Here is a 19,697-nt window from a genome sequence, read left to right on the forward strand (position 1 = left end):
TTTTTGATGCAATATGTTGTTTATGTGTTTTTGATGCAATATATATTTTACAGATAAATATTAGACTAATTTAATAAAACTAATATATTAACATATAATACATTTATACAGTATATGTATATATGCACATATATATTTGTATATAACATTATATACAAACATTATATTAATACATAATACATTATATACAGTATATGTACAAATATATATTGTTTGATGCATTTTTACATTTAAATATTAGATTAATTTAATAAAAATAAGTATTAATACATACTACATTTATTCACAGCATTTATGTATTTGTTGATGCAATATATTTTGTACACATAAACATTAAATCAATTTAATAAATACAATATATTTACGCATAATTCTTTTATATACAGTATATATAGTTAAAAAATAACAAACATCTACAAAATTCAAACATTTAAAATTAAAATCTCATAGACTCAAACATTAAAGAGCCTAAATAAAGATGTCACCTTCTAAAACATTAAGGTTGAGCACCTTCATTCTCTGAATTTTCTTGAGTCGTAACCCATTATATACCTCATGAGAAAGTGCCCTTTGTGCTTAATTATAAAGCACCACTATATAATCATGTGACCCGAGTCTCTTGTTCCTCTATTTATCAAGTTTGACAACATCACGGCTGAAGTGACTCAGAACACAGAAGCTCTGCAAGCCGGAAAGTCAGAGCTGAACGAACTACGCAGGCAGAAACAATCTCTAGAAATTGACCTGCAGGCTCTGCACAACATGGTACGGTACACAAATTACACTAATTATCTGCTTGATAAATCCTTCTGCATTCTACACCGTCAGCATCCACACCCGTCAGACATGTGCATCGCTCTGATGATTATGAGACTGCACAAAGTGTTCAGCGCCTGTCTTTGTGCATGCTTGTCATCTGCATTTGTGCATTATAACTCTGAGGCCAGGTGTTTTTTTTAAACCATGGGAAAGCAGATGTTGTCCTCAACTGGTGGTTTGTCAAGATGTTTTTGTCAAGATAATTTTTTAGACTTGGTTGAAGTTTAGCCCTGCAAAAATACATTCACAGAACTTAATGATTTAGCGCAAAAATATCAATTGTAAAACAAACCCTGAACTTATCAAATGTAAGAATCTGATTTAATGCTAATATATAAAACCTTTTTTTTTTACAATAATTACAATTTGTGCATGAAACATTTTTTTTAGCATTTAAGCTTATGCTTTTGTTTCAAAACGTTAAAATTGAAGCATAAAAATGATTACAAAATTTGACGGCCTTTTACACAATTTAATACACTGTAAAAATGCTGTGATTCAGACAATTCCTTCATGTAGTTCCAACACAAATCTATTAAGCTAATTTTATTGTTTTTACAAATTTAAATGATTGAACATAAAACATGCAATTTGTCCCAAAAAGTGTATAAGAATTGTGTGGTTTCAAATCATTTTTAAATAAGTAGTTTGAACAAGAAGAAAGTCATTTTTGTATGTATGTATATCGGATTCTGATGCTTCAAGCACATTTTCCCTCTATGATACCTAAGTTGAGATCACTCCAGATTTCTCCTTGCCAAAGAGAACTAATTAAGAATGCATTTATAGAATCCTTTAAATATGTCTCAAATAACCATTGAGGTGTGAACATGTCATAATGAAAGTAGAATTCAAAATATCTCAATTAAAAAGTTTGGATGGCAAATTTGACGCATAAGAAGTTCAAGTGCACACCTGTAAATCCATTACTTCTTTACTAAAAGGAAATGGGTCTATAAACTATTTATGGCCTAAAACTGTTTATTGCATAAATTATTTTTCAATAAGTTATATTATTAAATATGTTCAAATAAACTATTTTTAGGTGTTATTTATCTATTTCCATCCATGTTTTAGTGAACTTGCAATATTGTCAAAAACACAGAACCTTCCGTTTTTAAATGTAAAAAGGTCTAAATACATGCAAGGCCATTCAAATATTTTGCTCATGTCCAAAATCTAAATATGTATAATATATGTATGTATATATATACATATATATATATATATATATATATATATATATATATATATATATATATATATATATATATGTATATGTATATATATGTATATATATATATATATATATATATATATATATATATATATATATATATATATATATATATATATATATATATATTTGTATGTATGTGTATATATAGGCATCTAAGCTGAGTGATCGGGGGAGAAGGGCCTTAGTCAGGGAGGTGATCAATAACCCGATGGTCACTCTGTCTGAGCTCCAGCATTCTTTTGTGGAGAGAGGAGAACCTTACAGAAAGACAACCATCTGCGCAGCAATCCACCAATCAGGCCTGTATGGTAGAGTAGCCAGACGCAAGCCACTACCCGCCTGGAATTTGCCAGAAAGCGTCTGAAGGACTCTCAGACCATAAGAAACCAAATTGTGTGGTCTGATGAGACTAAAATTAAACTCTTTGGAGTGAATGCCATGCGTTATGTTTGGAGAAAACCAGGCACCACTTATCACCAGGCTAATACCCTCCCTACAGTGAAGCATGGTGGTGGCAGCATCATGCTGTGGGGATGTTTTTCAGCAGCAGAAACTGGAAGACTAGTCAGGATAGAGGGAAAGATGAATGCACCAATGTACAGAGACGTCCTGAATGAAAACCTGCTTCAGAGTGCTCTTGACCTCAGACTGGGGCGATGGTTCATCTTCCAGCAGGACCCAAAGCGCACCATCAAAATATCAGTGGAGTGGCTTCATAACAACTCGGTGAATGTGCTTGAGTGGCTCAGCCAGAACCTAACCCTAAATCCTATTAAACATCTCTGGAGAGATCTGAAAATAGCTGTACATCGGCGCTTTCCACCCAACCTAATACAGCTTAAGAGGTACTGCAAAGAGGAATGAGCAAAAATTACCAAAGACAGGTGAGCCAAGCTTGTGGCATCATATTCAAAAGGACTTGAGGCTGTAGTTGCTGCCAAGGGTGCATCAACAAAGTTTTGAGCAAAGGCTGTGAATACTGATGTAAATGTGATTTTTCAGGTTTTTTTTTTTTTTTTTTTTTTTCAACAATTTCAAAACTCTTTTTTCACACTGTAATTATGGGGTATTGTGTGTAGAACTTTGAGGAAACAAATTAATTTAATCCATTTTGGAATAAGGCTGTAACAGAAAAACATGTGGAAAAAGTGAAGCGCTATGAATACTTTCCAGATTCACTGTATGTTTTTTGTATATTTTAGTACTTGTTGTTTGGCTAAGCACCCATTGCTTTTGTGCATTTTTCCTGTCTTGTGTACCATGAAACAGAATTTTAGGCATACTGCCAAAGTTAAACCACACAACAGTTTGTTTTGGAAGTAGACCAAGATCCATCTTTTCAGTGGTCTTGATCTGCTTGTTTCTTGTGTACACAGATTCAGATGGCAGTGCTTACGCTTTCTCACACAAATGAAAGGCAATACCAACGTAATAAGACCACAGTTTGTTTCAAACCAAATCTGCCAAGTGTGAAAACACCAGAAACACTACCTTTACATTTAGCAAAGGATCACTGTGTTATGTATGACAGATCACACCATTTATGTCTTTCTTTTACATTTTTTTGTTTCTTTTAAACCATTTGTAATCAGTTTTAATTAATTTTAATTTCCTGTTGTATTTTATTATTTCATGATTCTTTTAGTCTTCTTGTTTATGTAAAGCACTTTGAATTACCATTCATTTGCCTTTGGCTTAGTCCCTTTATTCATCAGAGGTCGTCACAGCGGAATGAAACGCCAGCTTATCCATAATATGTTTTACACAGCGGACGCCCTTTTAGCTGCAACCCAGTACTGGGAAACATCCGTACACACTAACATTCACACTCATACACTACAGTCAATTTAGTTTATTCAATTCACCTATTGCGCATGTCTTTGGACTGTGGGGTAAACCAGAGCTACCGGAGGAAACCCACACCAACAGGGGGAGAACATGCAAACTCCACACAGAAATGCCAACTGACCCAGCCGGGACTCAAACCAGCGACCTTCTTGCTGTGAGGCGACAGTGCTAACCACTGAGCCACCGTGTTGCCTTAAATTTCCATAGTGTTTAAATATAGGATACATTATTCATATATTTGCTAACATGAACTAATAATGAACAACGCTTGAACAGCTTTTATTAATCATGAATTAACATTCACTAATGCATTATTAAAATCCAACACTGCTTGTTAACATTAGTTTATGCGCTGTGAGTTACCATGAACAAACAATGAACAGTATTGTCACAAACAAAAGTTCACAAACATTAATAAATATTTAATAAACATATTGTTAATATTTTAAGATTATGCTTTCCATATTGTATCATCATTGTGTTTAAATTGTGCTTTAAAATAGCCTTTCCGGGCAGCCGGGTGGTGCAATGGGTAGCACAATCGCCTCACAGCAAGACGGTCGCTGGTTTGAGCCCCGGCTGGGTCAATTGGCATTTCTGTGTGGAGTTTGTGTGGTTTCCCCGTGTACGCATGGCTTTCCTCTAGGTGCTCTGATTTCCCAAGACATGCAGCACAGGTGAATTGGGTAGGCTAAATTGTCTATAGTGTAGGTGTGTGAATGAGTGTGTATGGGTGTTTCCTACTGGGTTGCAGCAGGAAGGGCATCCGCTGTGTAAAAAATATGCTTGATAAGTTAGTGGTTCATTTCACTGTGGCAACCCCTGATGAATAAAGGGACTAAGTCGAAGGAAAGTGAATGAATGAAAGTTTTGGTTACTAATAACCAGTTTTCAAATTTGATTGTAATGCAATAACGTGCACCTTTTGTAAAGCTGCTTTGAAACAATAATTTTTGTGAGCAGCGCTATACAAATAAACTTGGATTGAATTGAGTCCAAATGTTTCATTCTGCCTGGTGCTCTGCAGATTCGATCGCTGGAGAATTCTCTGCATGAAACGGAGGCGCGTTACGGTCAGGAGGTGAGCGGACACAACTCTCGAATCATGCAGCTGGAGGCCGAGCTGGGACAGCTGAGAGCGCAGGTGGAGCAGCAGGCGGCTGATTATGAGGCCCTGCTCAACCTCAAGTCCAAACTGGAAGCTGAGATTGACACTTATCATCGTCTCCTGGAGGGAGTGGTTGATGACAAGGGGGATATAGACAGGTAAGACTGAGTTCAGAATATGGCCCAATTCCAATTCTAACCCTTAACCCTTCCCTTTTTTCCTACCCCTCAATTTGTGCATTCACATAAAGGGGTTGGGGTCTCCCAATTCTCTTTAGCTTGAAAGGGAAGGGCTAGATAACTTTTGAAATTGAAATTTTACAGGACCACCTTAGAAACCAAGGTGTATGAAAATTTCTCAGAATACACCATCTACAACTGCAGCACGGCTGCACAAGTCAGGAGATGCACACATTTTTTTTGCATCATTATGAATTTTTACAAAAAACAAGCAAATGTTTTAATACATTCATTCAATACAGTCACGCATTTTGAAAAAACAATAAAAAAATAAATAAATAAAACGCTAAATTTGGCTAGTAGTCCCACAACATTGTCACTCAATGACACTGGAATACCCTGTCAGAAAAGTCTAGTGGCTGGGAATGAGCTTTTTACAGTGTCTGCTATAACATTAATGTTGTTTTCTTGTTTTTACATAAGTGAATATGGCCATGTTGTAATTGCACAGTGTAATTACAAGCTTATTGCCATATTATACCATTATGATTACATGATATCAGTGACTTCAGTGATTACCTGAAGATAAATACCAGTAAATAATGTAACTGGAATAACTACAGCAGTCGCCATCGTCAATCTCATATGAAGTAAGAGCTCACAACGTTTTGACGCTGTCCCATTTCTTAGGGGGGTAAACTTGAAGCCCTTCCCCTTTACACTCTGTTTTAAGAGTCAAGGTAAAAGGGAAGGGGTAAAAAATAAAAATTGGGGTTGGTCCTATACAAGTTCTCGGTCACACTTTACAATAAGGTTCATTAGTTAATGTTAATTAATGCATTTACTAACATGAACAATACATTTACAACTGTATTTGGTCATGTCAACGTTAGTTAATGAAAATACAGTAGCTCATTGTTAGTTCATGTTAACTCATGGTGCATTAACTAATGTTAACAAGCATGGACTTGGATGTTAATAATGCATTAGTAAATGTTCAATTAGGATTAATAAATGCTGTACATGTGTTGTTCATGATTAGTTTATGTAAGTAAATGCATTAACTAATGAACCTTATTGTAAAGTGTTACCAAGTTCTCTTAAGTGCTTTGCAACAATGGTGGATTTCAAAACTATATGTGCACAAATATTCAGTGTTTTTTTGCAAAGTGACCACCAACTACTGGCCTGGCCTGAATAAGACAGAATCTGTTTGTCATTTTTGTAACTGGAAAAAGGAATATTGAATATTGTCATCATTTGAAGGGAGGATCCACAGTGTAGTTTTAAGGCTTGGTTGTGTTTATAGATGCAAAGCAATGTGTGCTCATGCTTCACTTGTAGAAAAATCACATAATTTTTTTCATATAGATTACCTAGATTATATACAGCTACTCTGCGAACATCAAAACGACTGTCATGTCTCCTAGTTCCTCTGAAAGGCCCGCCCTCAAAAAGCTCTGATTGGTCCTAACATAATGTGCTGTGCTTCACGTCACTGCCTTACAAAGCACGCGCTTTTGCATTGTGTAAACGGTCCAGTCAGAGGCTCAGAGCAGCTGTTAGCAGTGTTAGCTGCCTGAATCAGACAGAAATGAAGAGCAGACAGCTCACGCCTGCTCTCTAAAATAAAATCAGTGTCTTTCACATATATTCGGGATTCATCTGTAATGTAGAACGCATAGGGAGAAACGCATAGACGCTACACGTGCTGCTGAAGATTGTGGGTGTTTAAAGCCGTTTAACTGATAAATATGAACTTGTAGCTAAATTGTTAGCGGTGCCAAACCGCACTTCCTGTTGTTTACATCCTTGTATACGTCCTCGCTACAAAAATTGTGCCTGTAGTTGATTAATTTAAACAAATAATAATACTTAGAGGTTGTGGCTCACAATCCACAGCTTCCTCTGTTAGAGGAGTTTTAGCTAAATCCAGATCTGAACTGGGAGAGATTCTGAAAGTTCTCCTTTGTCAAATGCTAGCACTTTACCTTTTTTAAAATATAATTCTCTGGAACATAATTATAATTAAACTGTAAGCTCTTCTCTCTTTGTGTCGTGTCCTTTGGAAGCCCAAATACAGAAACAGAAGAAGCTCTGTGTAAACAGCAGCGTTTGCATGGCATTTAAGCTTCAACATTTAAGCTGCTATAACATTACAGCACCTCTGGCCATGCCCCTTAGCTCCACAGGGTGTGTGCGTGTGAGGTGGATGCATGTAATGGAAAGCCCTTGTGGTCTCACTAGCCCGGATGTATTTTTTTGTAGTCCTCAAATTCGTTCGCTATAGGCTTTTTTTAAGCTAACTCTGTAAAAGCTAATGTCTCTCTTTGCATTGCACTTTGAGCGTATTACATTCAGAGATGATGTTTATGTTCACACAGCAACATTACACATGAACTAAAGTTTAAAACATGATATCGTAGTGGACCTCCCCTTGAAAATAAATAACGTCAGACTCTCCAAATATGTATAGAATCTTCACATTGCACAAAAAGTTTAAAAACCAGATATGATTTATCAGACTTCTGCACACTAGGGGAAAAACTATTTTAAGAAACACTGACAAAGTGTAATTGGGATGCATGGGTAAAATGTCAATATTCAAGATGGTTTTGCTACAGAAAGGTTGACAATATTGTAATAATATAAAATAAAGGTTCATGTAAAAGCGGATCACATTTAATTATATTTTAAAATCGAAGTCTAATTCCTATTTAAATGTTTTAAATACGATATATACTGCTATTCGCTAGTTACCATCAATTGAAAAGATGTTAAATGCATATTTGTTAAAGGCATAGTCCACCCAAAAATGTCGCCAATATTTACTAAACCCTCAAATCAGTACAAACATGAATGACAAGACAAAAAAATGAATATTTTGAATGCTGGACTATTATTTTTGTTCATGAAAACATCAATGGGGACCAAAACTGTTGAGGCTATCAAAGAAAGTCTTTGGACTTGAGTGTACTATCCCTATCATTTTGAAAACTGCACCATGAAGTCACGCATTTAAATTTTACAATATTGTTGTTTGCATACAGCATATTCCCTTGTGAGCTACCCATGCAAATCTAGCAAGCACAAAGCATACCTTTCAGTCACGCTATAGTAACAAACACACGGGACAAACTCTTTCCCTACAGGCTTGTGAGAAACATGTTGCAGCAAGCATCTGTTCTGTAAAACACACCACTTCAACACCACAGACAAAGAGGTGGACACATCCCCTTTGACATGCAGAAAAACTGATTACTGCCATCGGTAATTGCAATCTTAGGAGCCATTCACAAAGAATGCATTTTTTCATTCCAATGTGCTACTTTTCCGTAGTTTTTCTATGTAAATATCTGCTTGATAGATGTGTGTGACCATTACACTCGCATATCACATCTTTTGCAGTGCCTGTACATGAATGTTGCACTTTTAAAAGGTGCCCTATAATAAAAATCTGGGTATACCAAGGCATAGTAGAATAATAAAAGATTGATATATGGAAATGGCCATGCTGTGAGCCTTAACCCCACAGTTTCCTCGTTCTCATGTAAAGTCCATGAGTGTAAAACCCCAGTGGACAACAGGCCAATCAGAAGACAAAACAAACTGTGACTAGACTCACGGGCCATGCCCTCCGCATTTGCATGCATGCCTAATTTGGGTCATTCATCCAGACCTGACAAGCAGCCATGTCATCAAGCTCTTAGATTATAAAAAAAGCTCTGCAATCATTAATATGCACACCTCATGCTGCGTTTGATAAACAACAATAATAAATTTCCTCCCTTAGTTCAGTGGTTCTCAAAGTGGGGGTCGGGACCCCCCGAGGGGTCGCGGGGCAATGAAGGGGGGTCGCCTGGTGATTTCCAAAAATCTATTTATTTTTATTAAACCATAAGAATTAACATATTTTATCTATAACTATACTGAAAATAAAAATAGTCGTTTATAGTTACTATATACTATATAGTTACTATAGTAGCTTATAGTTACTAGTTCTATTGGATTGCGACCCCTGGGGTAGTTACATTATATTAAAGGCAGCAATAGCGTCAGATGCATTTTGATTTTATAACATCAGGTTATACTTCCTGGCACATTTAAAGCACTGACACAAATTTAATTGGTGTGTCTGCGTCATTGCATGCAAGGTTTCTGTATTTATAACCACCTCAGAGGATATTAGGGGTCGCGAGTCACTGGCTTTGTTATTTTGGGGGTCGCGGGCTGAAAAGTTTGAGAACCCCTGCCTTAGTTAATTTATAGCATATATTTCACTTAGTGTATGTGGGACTTTTATTTTGAAATTGCGAGCGCCAAATAGTTTACTGTACGTTACTGGGCAGCGACAGCAGGAAACACGTTTCAAACTCGCCTCAGAACAGAAAATGCAAGACTTACAAATTACATTTATTCATCTCCCCTCCGAAGAGGCATAAGGCATGTTTAGTTACATCTTTTGTTAATTTATTATGTTTATTGTGAAATTTGAAGCAAACATTTCAGCAAACACGTGTAGTAGACTGCTGAATCTTGTCAAATCACTCAGCTCAACTGGCATATGTTCATGCAAAGGTTCATATTACTTCCTGGCTGTCTTTTCTTTGACAATATGGCTTTAAAATACAACACGATACATCTCTATCACTCTCTTTTGTCATGTTTAATAATATTTTAGCCTTTATCCCCCTCTGTTAAGCAAAATAGGTAAAGGTTACTTTTATTGGGTTTATATTGGTCCATGTTCAGCAAACATCATGCTGTGTGTGTCTTTAATAGCAGCATGTCAGAGCGGAGCTCATTAATATTCACAACACGAGCCATATATGGTCAATAATGGGCCTTCTGATTCTACACATATTTTATGGAGTGATAAATGAGCTTACCAAACAGATTCTGGAGATTTTTTAAACTTACCAAAACCATACATATTCTATGTAAATATCAGAGAATAATTTAACTAATGCAGTATATTGCATCTTCAAGACACCTTTTCAAGTTAAAGGAATTTTTACTTTTACACGAAGCACCAATGTCAGTTCCAAAGCAGAGGACCAATCAGAAGAGCTCAGAGGCGGGGCAAGCGTTGGGAGCTTCTGTTTACAATAGCAACACTGCAAAAAATGCTTTTGTTATATTTAGATGTATGCCTTGTTTCTAGTCAAAATATCAAAAGATTCTTAAATCAGGAAGCGTTTTCTAGACAAGCAAGAAATATTGTCTTGTTTTAAGAAATAATGAGTCGAAATTAAGTGAGTTTTTCTTAAAACAAGCTAAATAATCTGCCAATAGGGTAAGTAAAATTATTTATTTACTTATTTATTATTTTTATAGAAGATCATTTAGCTTACCCCGTTTGCAGATTATTTTGCTTTTAGAAAAAACTCACTTAATTTTGACTTATTAAAACAATACAATATGCTTTCCTTGTCTAGAAAATACTTCTTTATTTAAGATTTTTTTTATATTTAGACTAAAAACAAGAAAAAAAAATGTAATTAAATAAAAAAAATATATTTTAAAAAATCTAAGAAAAGCAATTATTCCGGTGAGGTTAGCATGACAACTATTTTATTCAAGAGCAACATATCGGAGGGGGTGTTTTTAAAAAACATTCCTAAATGCGGAGTCTCATGTTTTTAGATATGTTTTGTGTGAATGGCCCAGTACGTCCTGGACAAACCTACAGAGATTTGCAACAAATTTGCATAATGTCAAACAATGGTCTTCACTGGCTGTCAGGAAACAACCTTTGATCCTCTGACACCATTGTTGCAGAGGAGTCCTAAAGAGTTTAGTTTGTACTGTTGACACATTTAGGGCCTACTCACACTATGCTATCCGTAACGCTAGAATTCGTAACGCATCCGTGCCCAGGCCCGTTTCCCAGGACGTTTGTGAAGTGTGAGTGAGCTGAATCAGGCTCAGGCATGGTTCACTTGGCTGGCCCTGGCCCGGTTGGAAGAGGTGTGCCTGAGCGCGGTTCACTTGGGCTTTGGCGCGGTACGCTTGTAAGTGCAAAACGCATCAAAGCCCAAAACTGAAAGCGAGACGTGACTTTTAAGGCACTGTTTTATATGGATTTATTAATCGTTCTTACTGTTCAGTGAACGCAAACTGCCGTAGTTTATTAAAGACGCAAACCCCTTACTGCACGACAGCTGCACCTTCAGCAAACCTCCTAATTCCTGCAGCACGAGGGCTTTATGATTGTTTATAAGCGTCAAAAGTGCTGAGACGAATTATCTGACTGCTTGTCACCGCATCCCTAAGGACTAAAGCCATATAACTAAAGAAATCTCCACTGTGCTGAGCGAGACGCTTACTGAACAGCGCAGCATCGATGACGTAAGCGTGCCCAGGCTCGATTGTAATGTGATTGCAGACCGTCAGGGGAGACAGGAGGGAGGACAAGCGTGCTTTGGCCCGGTTTGAGGCAACTGTACATAGTGTGAGTACGCCCTAAGGGAGTACTCACACTACAGTTTCCTTGAACCATGCCACAGCGCGCTTGTCCCCACTTCCCGGGTAGTCTGCACTCACACTGCATTTTACATTCCGAGCCTGAGCACGTCTGCGTCAATGATGATGCAACTGTTCACTTTAACAGGAAGAAAAGCACTCTTGCTCAGCACAGTGGACATTGCTTTAGTTATATCGTTTTGTATTATTTGCAGTTGTTTTGGATGCAGTGGTATACAGTCAAATATTTTACGGAATGGATCTACAACATTTGAAACTCATAAATTATCAGAAATGTCCTCGTGCTGCACGTATTAGGAGGTTTGCTGAAGGTGCAGCTGAGGTGCAGAAAAGGGTTTGTGTCTTTAATAAACTATGACAGTTCATGTTCATAGTAAAGTAAGAATGATTAATAAATCCATATGAAACAGTCCCTTAAAAGTGATGTTGCATCTTCAGTTTCGTGCTCAGGCACGTTTTGCATAGACACTACAAGCGTACCGCACCAAAGCCCAACCGAACTGCGCTCTTGCACATCTCTTCCAACCGGTCCAGAGTCGGCCAACTGAACCGCACATGGGCTCGATTCAGAGAACTTACACTTGTCAAAAGAACCGGGAAATGTGCCTGGGCATGTTTCGGACAGCATAGTGTGAGTGCACTCTTAGTAAATATTTTTCTATGCCACAAACACAAATCTAATTTGCATGCACTTTCCAAACTAGGAAATTTACATATGCAAAACATCATTACTGTTGGCTTCACTGCGTTTATAAGTGACGAGCAAGCCATTAGAAGCTCAGGTTCAGATATATGAATGGATATAAGGTTTGTGACACTTTCAACCCAACACAACACACTGGGCCATCTGACCAATTCAGAAAAAAATACAACTAATGCTGCACTGAACATCATAATAAAAGTAAAGTGTTTTTTTGTTTATTTGTTTAAAAGGATGTAAATATATATTTGTATAGAAGGTAATCAAAAATTTAATTGGGTATCGTTAATATAACATTGTTATAACTGCAGGCTAACTATGTTTATATATAATAACTATAACAATTAAAAGCTATTTGTTACTAGTTAATAAATTAAAGTTATTAGTAACTAATAAAGTTAATGTAACTAATAAGTTACTTTTCTGAAATGGATTGTAATGCAATAATGTCCACATTTTGTAAAGCTGCATTAAAAAAATCATTATTGTGAACAGCGCTATACAAATAAACTTGAATTGAATATAATTGGGGTACTTTCTAAATTCAATCCATCTCGTTAGGGAAGTAACGATGAACTGGTTGAAAATTTATTTAACCTCTTAACCTAAGGCCCAAGGTGTTTTTTTACATGCATTTTTTATTTCTCTTTGCTGTTTGGGCATATTGGAACCTAATTATAATAAAACCTAAGATTCATCTTTTGATATGATGTACTTTTAGAGAAAAATTATGTCCATATATGTGGACTTGTGGTCTGAATTTACATAAAACACTTTTTCCTGACTGTTTTATATATATATATATATATATATATATATATATATATATATATATATATATATATATATATATATATATATATATATATATATATATAYAYATATATATATATATATATATATACATATATATATATATATATACATATATACATATATACATATATATTTATTTATTTATTTTATTTTTGAAAATGTTTTGTCAATCAGAGACTAAAAACTAAAAATTTTTGCCCATTTTGGACAGTTAATAGTGTTTGGGAAATTTCATATGCTGCAAAACAGTTGCAGGATGACACTGTATGTCTGTAACAAAATATAAGACATTCAAAGTATTTTAAATAGCCACTGTGCAGTCCACATATGTAGCCACTAAGTCCTAGGAGGATATACATGAGATGATTGAAATCGATTCAGATGCCAAATAAATCAGGATTTAACTGGGGCAAGAACTATAGCAAACTGAAGTAATATGAGTTTATAGACGAATTCAATGTGGAGATGTCAAAGGCCCATGAACATTTTCTGCTTGTTGTCAAACTATTTCATAACTGTAATCTGGAAGTTAATAATAATGTTAAATCAGCTATAATAACATTATTTATCAATACGTGGACCTTTTTGGAAACAATGGAAATGAGTAATGTAAAACAGGAAATGCTTTAGGACCATTGTTAATGTTTACGTCCCTCAAAATGGTCTATATCTCATGTCCATGAGTTGTGCGATAAGTCAATATATTGATTATTGTGACAGGCCTAAGTGAGATGGTTTTATCCTTACACCCCAGTCTTGATTATTTAGTTGCACCCTTTCCCAGCAAGCCCCACCATTTGTGCCACTGTCTGATGTTTTCTCTTCCCTCCCACAGAGAGGAATTTTCTTTAGAGCAGGCCTTATATGCAGGTAAGTGCCGTGATGTGTAGATCTTAGACATCGTCAGTATGGATTAACAAACACGCTTGCCTAACCCACATCAAGTTTTGCCTTCATACTAATCATCACTCACTGCTCTGCGATCTAACAGACGAGTAAACAGTGCTGCTGAGGCCTCGCTGGCTGAATGAACACACGCATCAGTCACGCTGTTTATGTTTCTCACTGCTGATATCATGCAAATGTTTGAAGATAAATGTCTTTACTGTTAGCTGAAGAATCAAATGGGTCTTTCTAAAAAACAGGTGCCACTTGTGACTTTTTATACACATATTTATCATTATCGCCAATAAATTATATCTGTTTTCTTTTCGAGTTCTATTAGCATATATAACAAGTACATAGTATTTGAGAAGAGCAAAATACATGTTTGACTTTATTTTAGATTTGTAGTTGTTAAGATTTGTGAATGTTTACTTATTGTAAATTCTCCTTTGCTCTTTACGCTTTATTTATTGAGAATGAAAAAAAATGTATTTAATAAATATTATTGCAATTTCAAAGTTCATTTTTAAGCATCATTACTACATACACTAACCGGCCACTTTATTAGGTACACCTTACTAGTACCGGGCTGGACCCATTTTTGCCTTCAGAAATCCCTTAATCCTTCATGGCAGAGATTCAGCAAAGTACTCAAAATTTTCCTCCGAGATTTTGATTCATATTAACATGATAGCATCACGCAGTTGCTGCAGATTTGTTGGCTGCACATCTATGAGACGAATCTCCCAGTCCACCACATGCCAAAGGTGCTCTATTGGATTGAGCTCTGGTGACTGTGGAGGCCATTTGAGTACAGTGAACTCATTGTCATGTTCAAGAAACCAGTCTGAGATGATTTGCGCTTTATGACATGGCGCATTATCCTGCTGGAAGTTGCCATCAAAAGATGAGTACACTGTGGTCATAAAGGAATGGACATGGTCAACAACAATACTCAAGTATAGGCTGCGGCGATGACATGATGCTCAATTGGTACTAATGGTTCTAAAGTGTGGCAAGAAAATATCCCCCACACCATTACACCACCACCACCAGCCTGAACTGTTGATACAAGGCAGGATTGATCCATGCTTTTATTTTGTTGACGCCAAGTTCTGACCCTACCATCTGAATGTCGCAGCAGAAATCCAGACTCATCAGACCAGGCAACATTTGTCTAATCTTTTATTGTCCAATTTTGGTGAGCCTGTGCGAACTGTAGTCTCAGTTTCATGTTCTTAGCTGACCGGAGTGGCACTCAGTGTGGTCTTCTGCTGCTGAAGCCCATCTGCCTTAAGGTTGGACGTGTTGTGTGTTCAGAGATGCTCTTCTGCAGACCTCGGTTGTAACGAGTGGTTATTTGAGTTACTGTTGCCTTTCTATCAGCTGGAACCAATCTTGCCATTCTCCTCTGACCTCTGGCATCAACAACATCAACAAGGCATTTGCACCCACAGAACTGCCGCTCACTGGTTATTTTTTCTTTTTTGGACCAGTCTCAGTAAACCCTAGAGATGGTTGTGTGTGAAAATCCCAGTAGATCAGCGGTATCTAAAATATTTAGACCATATCTCGTTCAAAGTCACCTAAATCTCCTTTCCCATTCTGATGGTCGGTTTGAACTGCAGCAGATCATCTTGATCATGTCTACATGCTTAAATGCATAGAGTTGCTGCCACTGGCTTGCCATTGATTAGCTGATTAGAAATTTGCGTTAACGAGCAGTTGGACAGGTGTACCTAATAAAGTGGCCATCAGTGTATGCTTAATGAACATAATCACTATATAATGTTGATGTTATTATCAATCTGAAATCAGATGTGCCACTTTATAATTTTTTGGAAACCATAATATATTTTTTTACTATCCACAAACCTTTTTATCATTTTTTTTTTATTAATTAAGCTAAAAAAGTAGTTTAAATAAAATGTTGATATTTCAGATTATTATTATTTTTTTATTATTATTTCTTCAGCATGGTAAAATTTTCATTAATTACATCTCAGAGTAATAAAATGTGGTAATCTAACTGGATTACATTAAAAATTACACTTGCATTAATCTGTTGTAAATTAATAATTGACCGAAATTGTAAAAAAAAAAAAAAAAAAAAAACTACTTCTCTAACTGCAAAAGGCACCTGATTTATAGACTGACCTGAAGTCATTTTTTTTTTTGCTTATTAAAACATTGCTTCCCAACTAATATATATGCAGCAATCTCAAACTTTATCCTTACAAAAAAATCATATGAGCTTCACACTTATGCAATCACGTTAATATGTGAAACAAAAGTTGAAGTCAGAATTATTAGCCCTTATTTCCCTTATTTTCCCACAATTTTTCTCATCTCTAATAACTGATTTCTTTTATCTTTGCCATGATGACAGTACATAATATTTTACTGGATAATTTTCCAATGCTAGTATTCAGCTTAAAGTGACATTTAAAGGCTTAACTAGGTTATAAGGGCAAGATAAGGTAATTAGGCAAGTCATTGTATAATAATGGTTTGTTTAAGGGAGCTAATAATATTGATACCAAAATGGGTTAAAAAAATTAAAAACTGATTTTATTCTGGTACTTTCTCCAGAAGAAAAAAATATTACGGGAAACACTGTGAAAAATTCTTTGAGAATATATTTGGGAAAATCATAGGAGGGCTAATAATTGTGACTTCAACTGTATGTTAAAACATTATAACATGTTTCACATTACAATAAGTTCCAAAATAACGTTCAACGTTTTTTTTTTCTTTCATATTTTACAATTTACAAGTGAAGCTTATGTGTTTTCCGTATAAGGGTAAGTTTGTTTTCTTGTCAAGCTTCACATGTTTTTTTACATGCATTAATTGCACAAATTGCCTAAATGCTACCTAAATTGGGGCTGCACGATATTGGAAAAACCTGACATTGCAATATTATACTTTGCTTTGTTATAAATTGTGAAGGGTTGTCACGATACTGGAACTCAATACAACATGGTTCAGTGCTGAAGTTTTAAAAATGTCCATTTCCCTCTAACATTAAACACAGGCATTTGACCAGCCGAGGAAAAGGAGGAAGACGAGACCCTGAGACCATCGATATACACACAGATAGATAGATAGATAGATAGATAGATAGATAGATAGATAGATAGATAGATAGATAGATAGATAGATAGATAGATAGATAGATAGATAGATAGATAGATAGATAGATAGATAGATAGATAGATAGATAGATAGATAGATAGATAGATAGATAGATAGATAGATAGATATATTTTACAAAGTTAAAATGCAAAGAAATGAACAGTGATTTAATGCCCTGCTACATTTGTTATTCGTAATTTCATGTACACATAGCCACAATTTATATCATTATAAAGATAAGTGTGTTCATATAAACCCTATAAATGAGGACTTCTCCCTTAATCCCCGTATAAAGCAGACTCTGTGCAGCGGGTCTCCTGACCTGTCTATTTTAACCGTTAGCCCTGCTGGTAATCTGGAGGATTTAGGCAAACACAGCAGCACAGTGATGTGTCTGAATGTGAACGAACTCCTGATAAAAGACAGCGTCCGCCATTCTCCAATTCTCGTGCTGCTCTCCCGACAAAAATGCTTGCAGCACACACACAGCTTTGCTGTATGATCGGCCCTGACAAGATCGCGGGGGAAAACATACAACAAACAACGTGGATCATGGAAACAAACGCATATGAGCCTTCATAAACGGCTAAATACTGCCGTTGGTCCGTCCGTGTCTCACTGCTCGGGCTTGACACTGGAAGGTCTGGCAGGTCTCATGAATAATTAAGCAGCCGGCTCTTCTCATTGGATAAAAAAACTCCGCTATGAATAATAATGAGAAACCGACGAGTCATCATTGCACTTGCAGTACTGCGCTATGTCGCTGATTTTGACCCCGCCCCAAAAATAATTTTTAACCCGGAAGCTGAAATTAGCTGACAAAAGCTCAAAATTATCCAGTTTTCCCCACAATTAAAGCTGACACGTGCTAACGTTGTCTTAACTGATGCTCAACACACAAATCTGTTAATATATAAAAAAAAAAAGTTCTCCAGGGTGTCCTGAACCTTTAAAAACGTGCTCAACACCGCTCAAATGTTAGCGGGAAATGAACGTTTCAGTACTGATTGGGATCCAGTATCGTGATAACACTACATTTGAATAGCTCTAATTGGAAATGGATTTCATTAATTTAGATCAACTGAGATGATCAAGTCCTTTTCTATGCAGTGGATCTGCATAAATTATAATAAATTACAAGAAAAAAAAACAAATACATATCCAGTGCTTTGTGGTTGTCTGACAGTATTCATGTACAGAAATTGACCGATCAAATCTAAAATGACATGGTCATCATTGTATAAATAATATATGCATCATTAAATCTTTAATAAATAATCCAGTCCAGAGATGCCGATGCACATCGACACTCAAACGATATATTGTTCAGCCCTAACCTAAATGCATTACTAAAGACTGACTCTAACCTCGAAGCCTGTGCTCTGTTTCCAGCTCCACCTCCTCTTCCTACAACCGTAGGTCTTAAGAAAGCCATCATCATCACCCAAGAGATAGTGGACGGAGAGGTGGTCTCTCAGAGCGAACTGGAGCAGAATCCCGCAAACCACATCGAGCAGGACGTCTTTGAGGATGAAGAGGAGTTAACAGAACAACTGGAGTTAGCGGAGGAAGACGAGGAGTTAGCCAAACATCAGGAAGCAGAGGAACCAGAGGTGATGCTGGAGGTGGAGGAGACAGTAATAGTGGAGGTAGTGGAGAAAGAGAAAGCACCTGTTGAAGATGATGAAGAAAAAGCAGAAGAGGTTTCACACGATGCTGTTGTGGAGCAGAAGGATGAGTAGCTTTTGACTGCTACGTCGTAAATCTTGCTGCCTCGGTTGTTCTTCATCTCTGTCTTCTGTCCCTTAATACTGTTCAGGGTTTCGTTATGAAGAGCAAATCTCCAGTTCCACATTAAAAGAATTACAAGCCTCAGTTTCTGGTCAGCTTTGTTTTTTTATGATGTCTAGCTACCATTTTACAGTCTATGCTAGCTACTAATAGGCATGGGATGATAACCGGTTTCAAAGTTTACCACGGTTTGGAAAAGTCAAGGTTTTAATTCCACTAAAATGTTCTGTGATATAAATGCTCTTTAACCCTTCTAAGTTTGCCCATAGATAGAACTCATTTCAACCCATCATCTCCTCACACATTATTATTTTATTTCTTACTACTTTTTATTAGTATTTTAGTACTAATAGTACTTTTTCACATTATTATTTTTTTGTTATTTATTTATCATTTTGTTTTGGGTGTTTTGCAATTATTATTATTATTATTAATTTACGTTATTTACTTATTATTATTATATTTTTTTTTTCATTTGTACTATGTATGTCTAGTCTTGATCTTGTTACAAACGTTTTAATGAAGATGTGGAATCTTGAACCAATATTTATAAAACTGTAATACATTTTTAAAAAATACAAAATAAAACAATTTTAAAAAATAATTAAAAAAACTAAACACAAAATTAAATACAAAACATACTAAATAAAATAAAATAACATGATTAAACAATTAAATAAAATAATA

General features: G+C 35.9%; 1 protein-coding gene across 2 annotated transcripts in view; it reads left to right on the forward strand.

Moving 5' to 3' along the window:
- zgc:92380 overlaps positions 1–19,094 on the forward strand; it is a 31,786-nt gene extending 12,692 nt beyond the window's left edge. The window contains exons 5-8 of one of the 2 annotated variants that reach the window (XM_009304971.4): positions 640–765; positions 4,935–5,173; positions 14,032–14,066; positions 18,612–19,094. In XM_009304971.4, coding sequence (XP_009303246.2) covers positions 640–765; positions 4,935–5,173; positions 14,032–14,066; positions 18,612–18,961 — 750 coding nt within the window. In that variant the 3' untranslated portion in view covers positions 18,962–19,094. 2 annotated transcript variants of the gene reach the window in all.
- The last annotated feature ends 603 nt before the right edge of the window (positions 19,095–19,697 follow it).

This window comes from Danio rerio, chromosome 9, assembly GCF_049306965.1.
Source record: "Danio rerio strain Tuebingen ecotype United States chromosome 9, GRCz12tu, whole genome shotgun sequence".
NCBI lineage: Eukaryota > Metazoa > Chordata > Actinopteri > Cypriniformes > Danionidae > Danio > Danio rerio.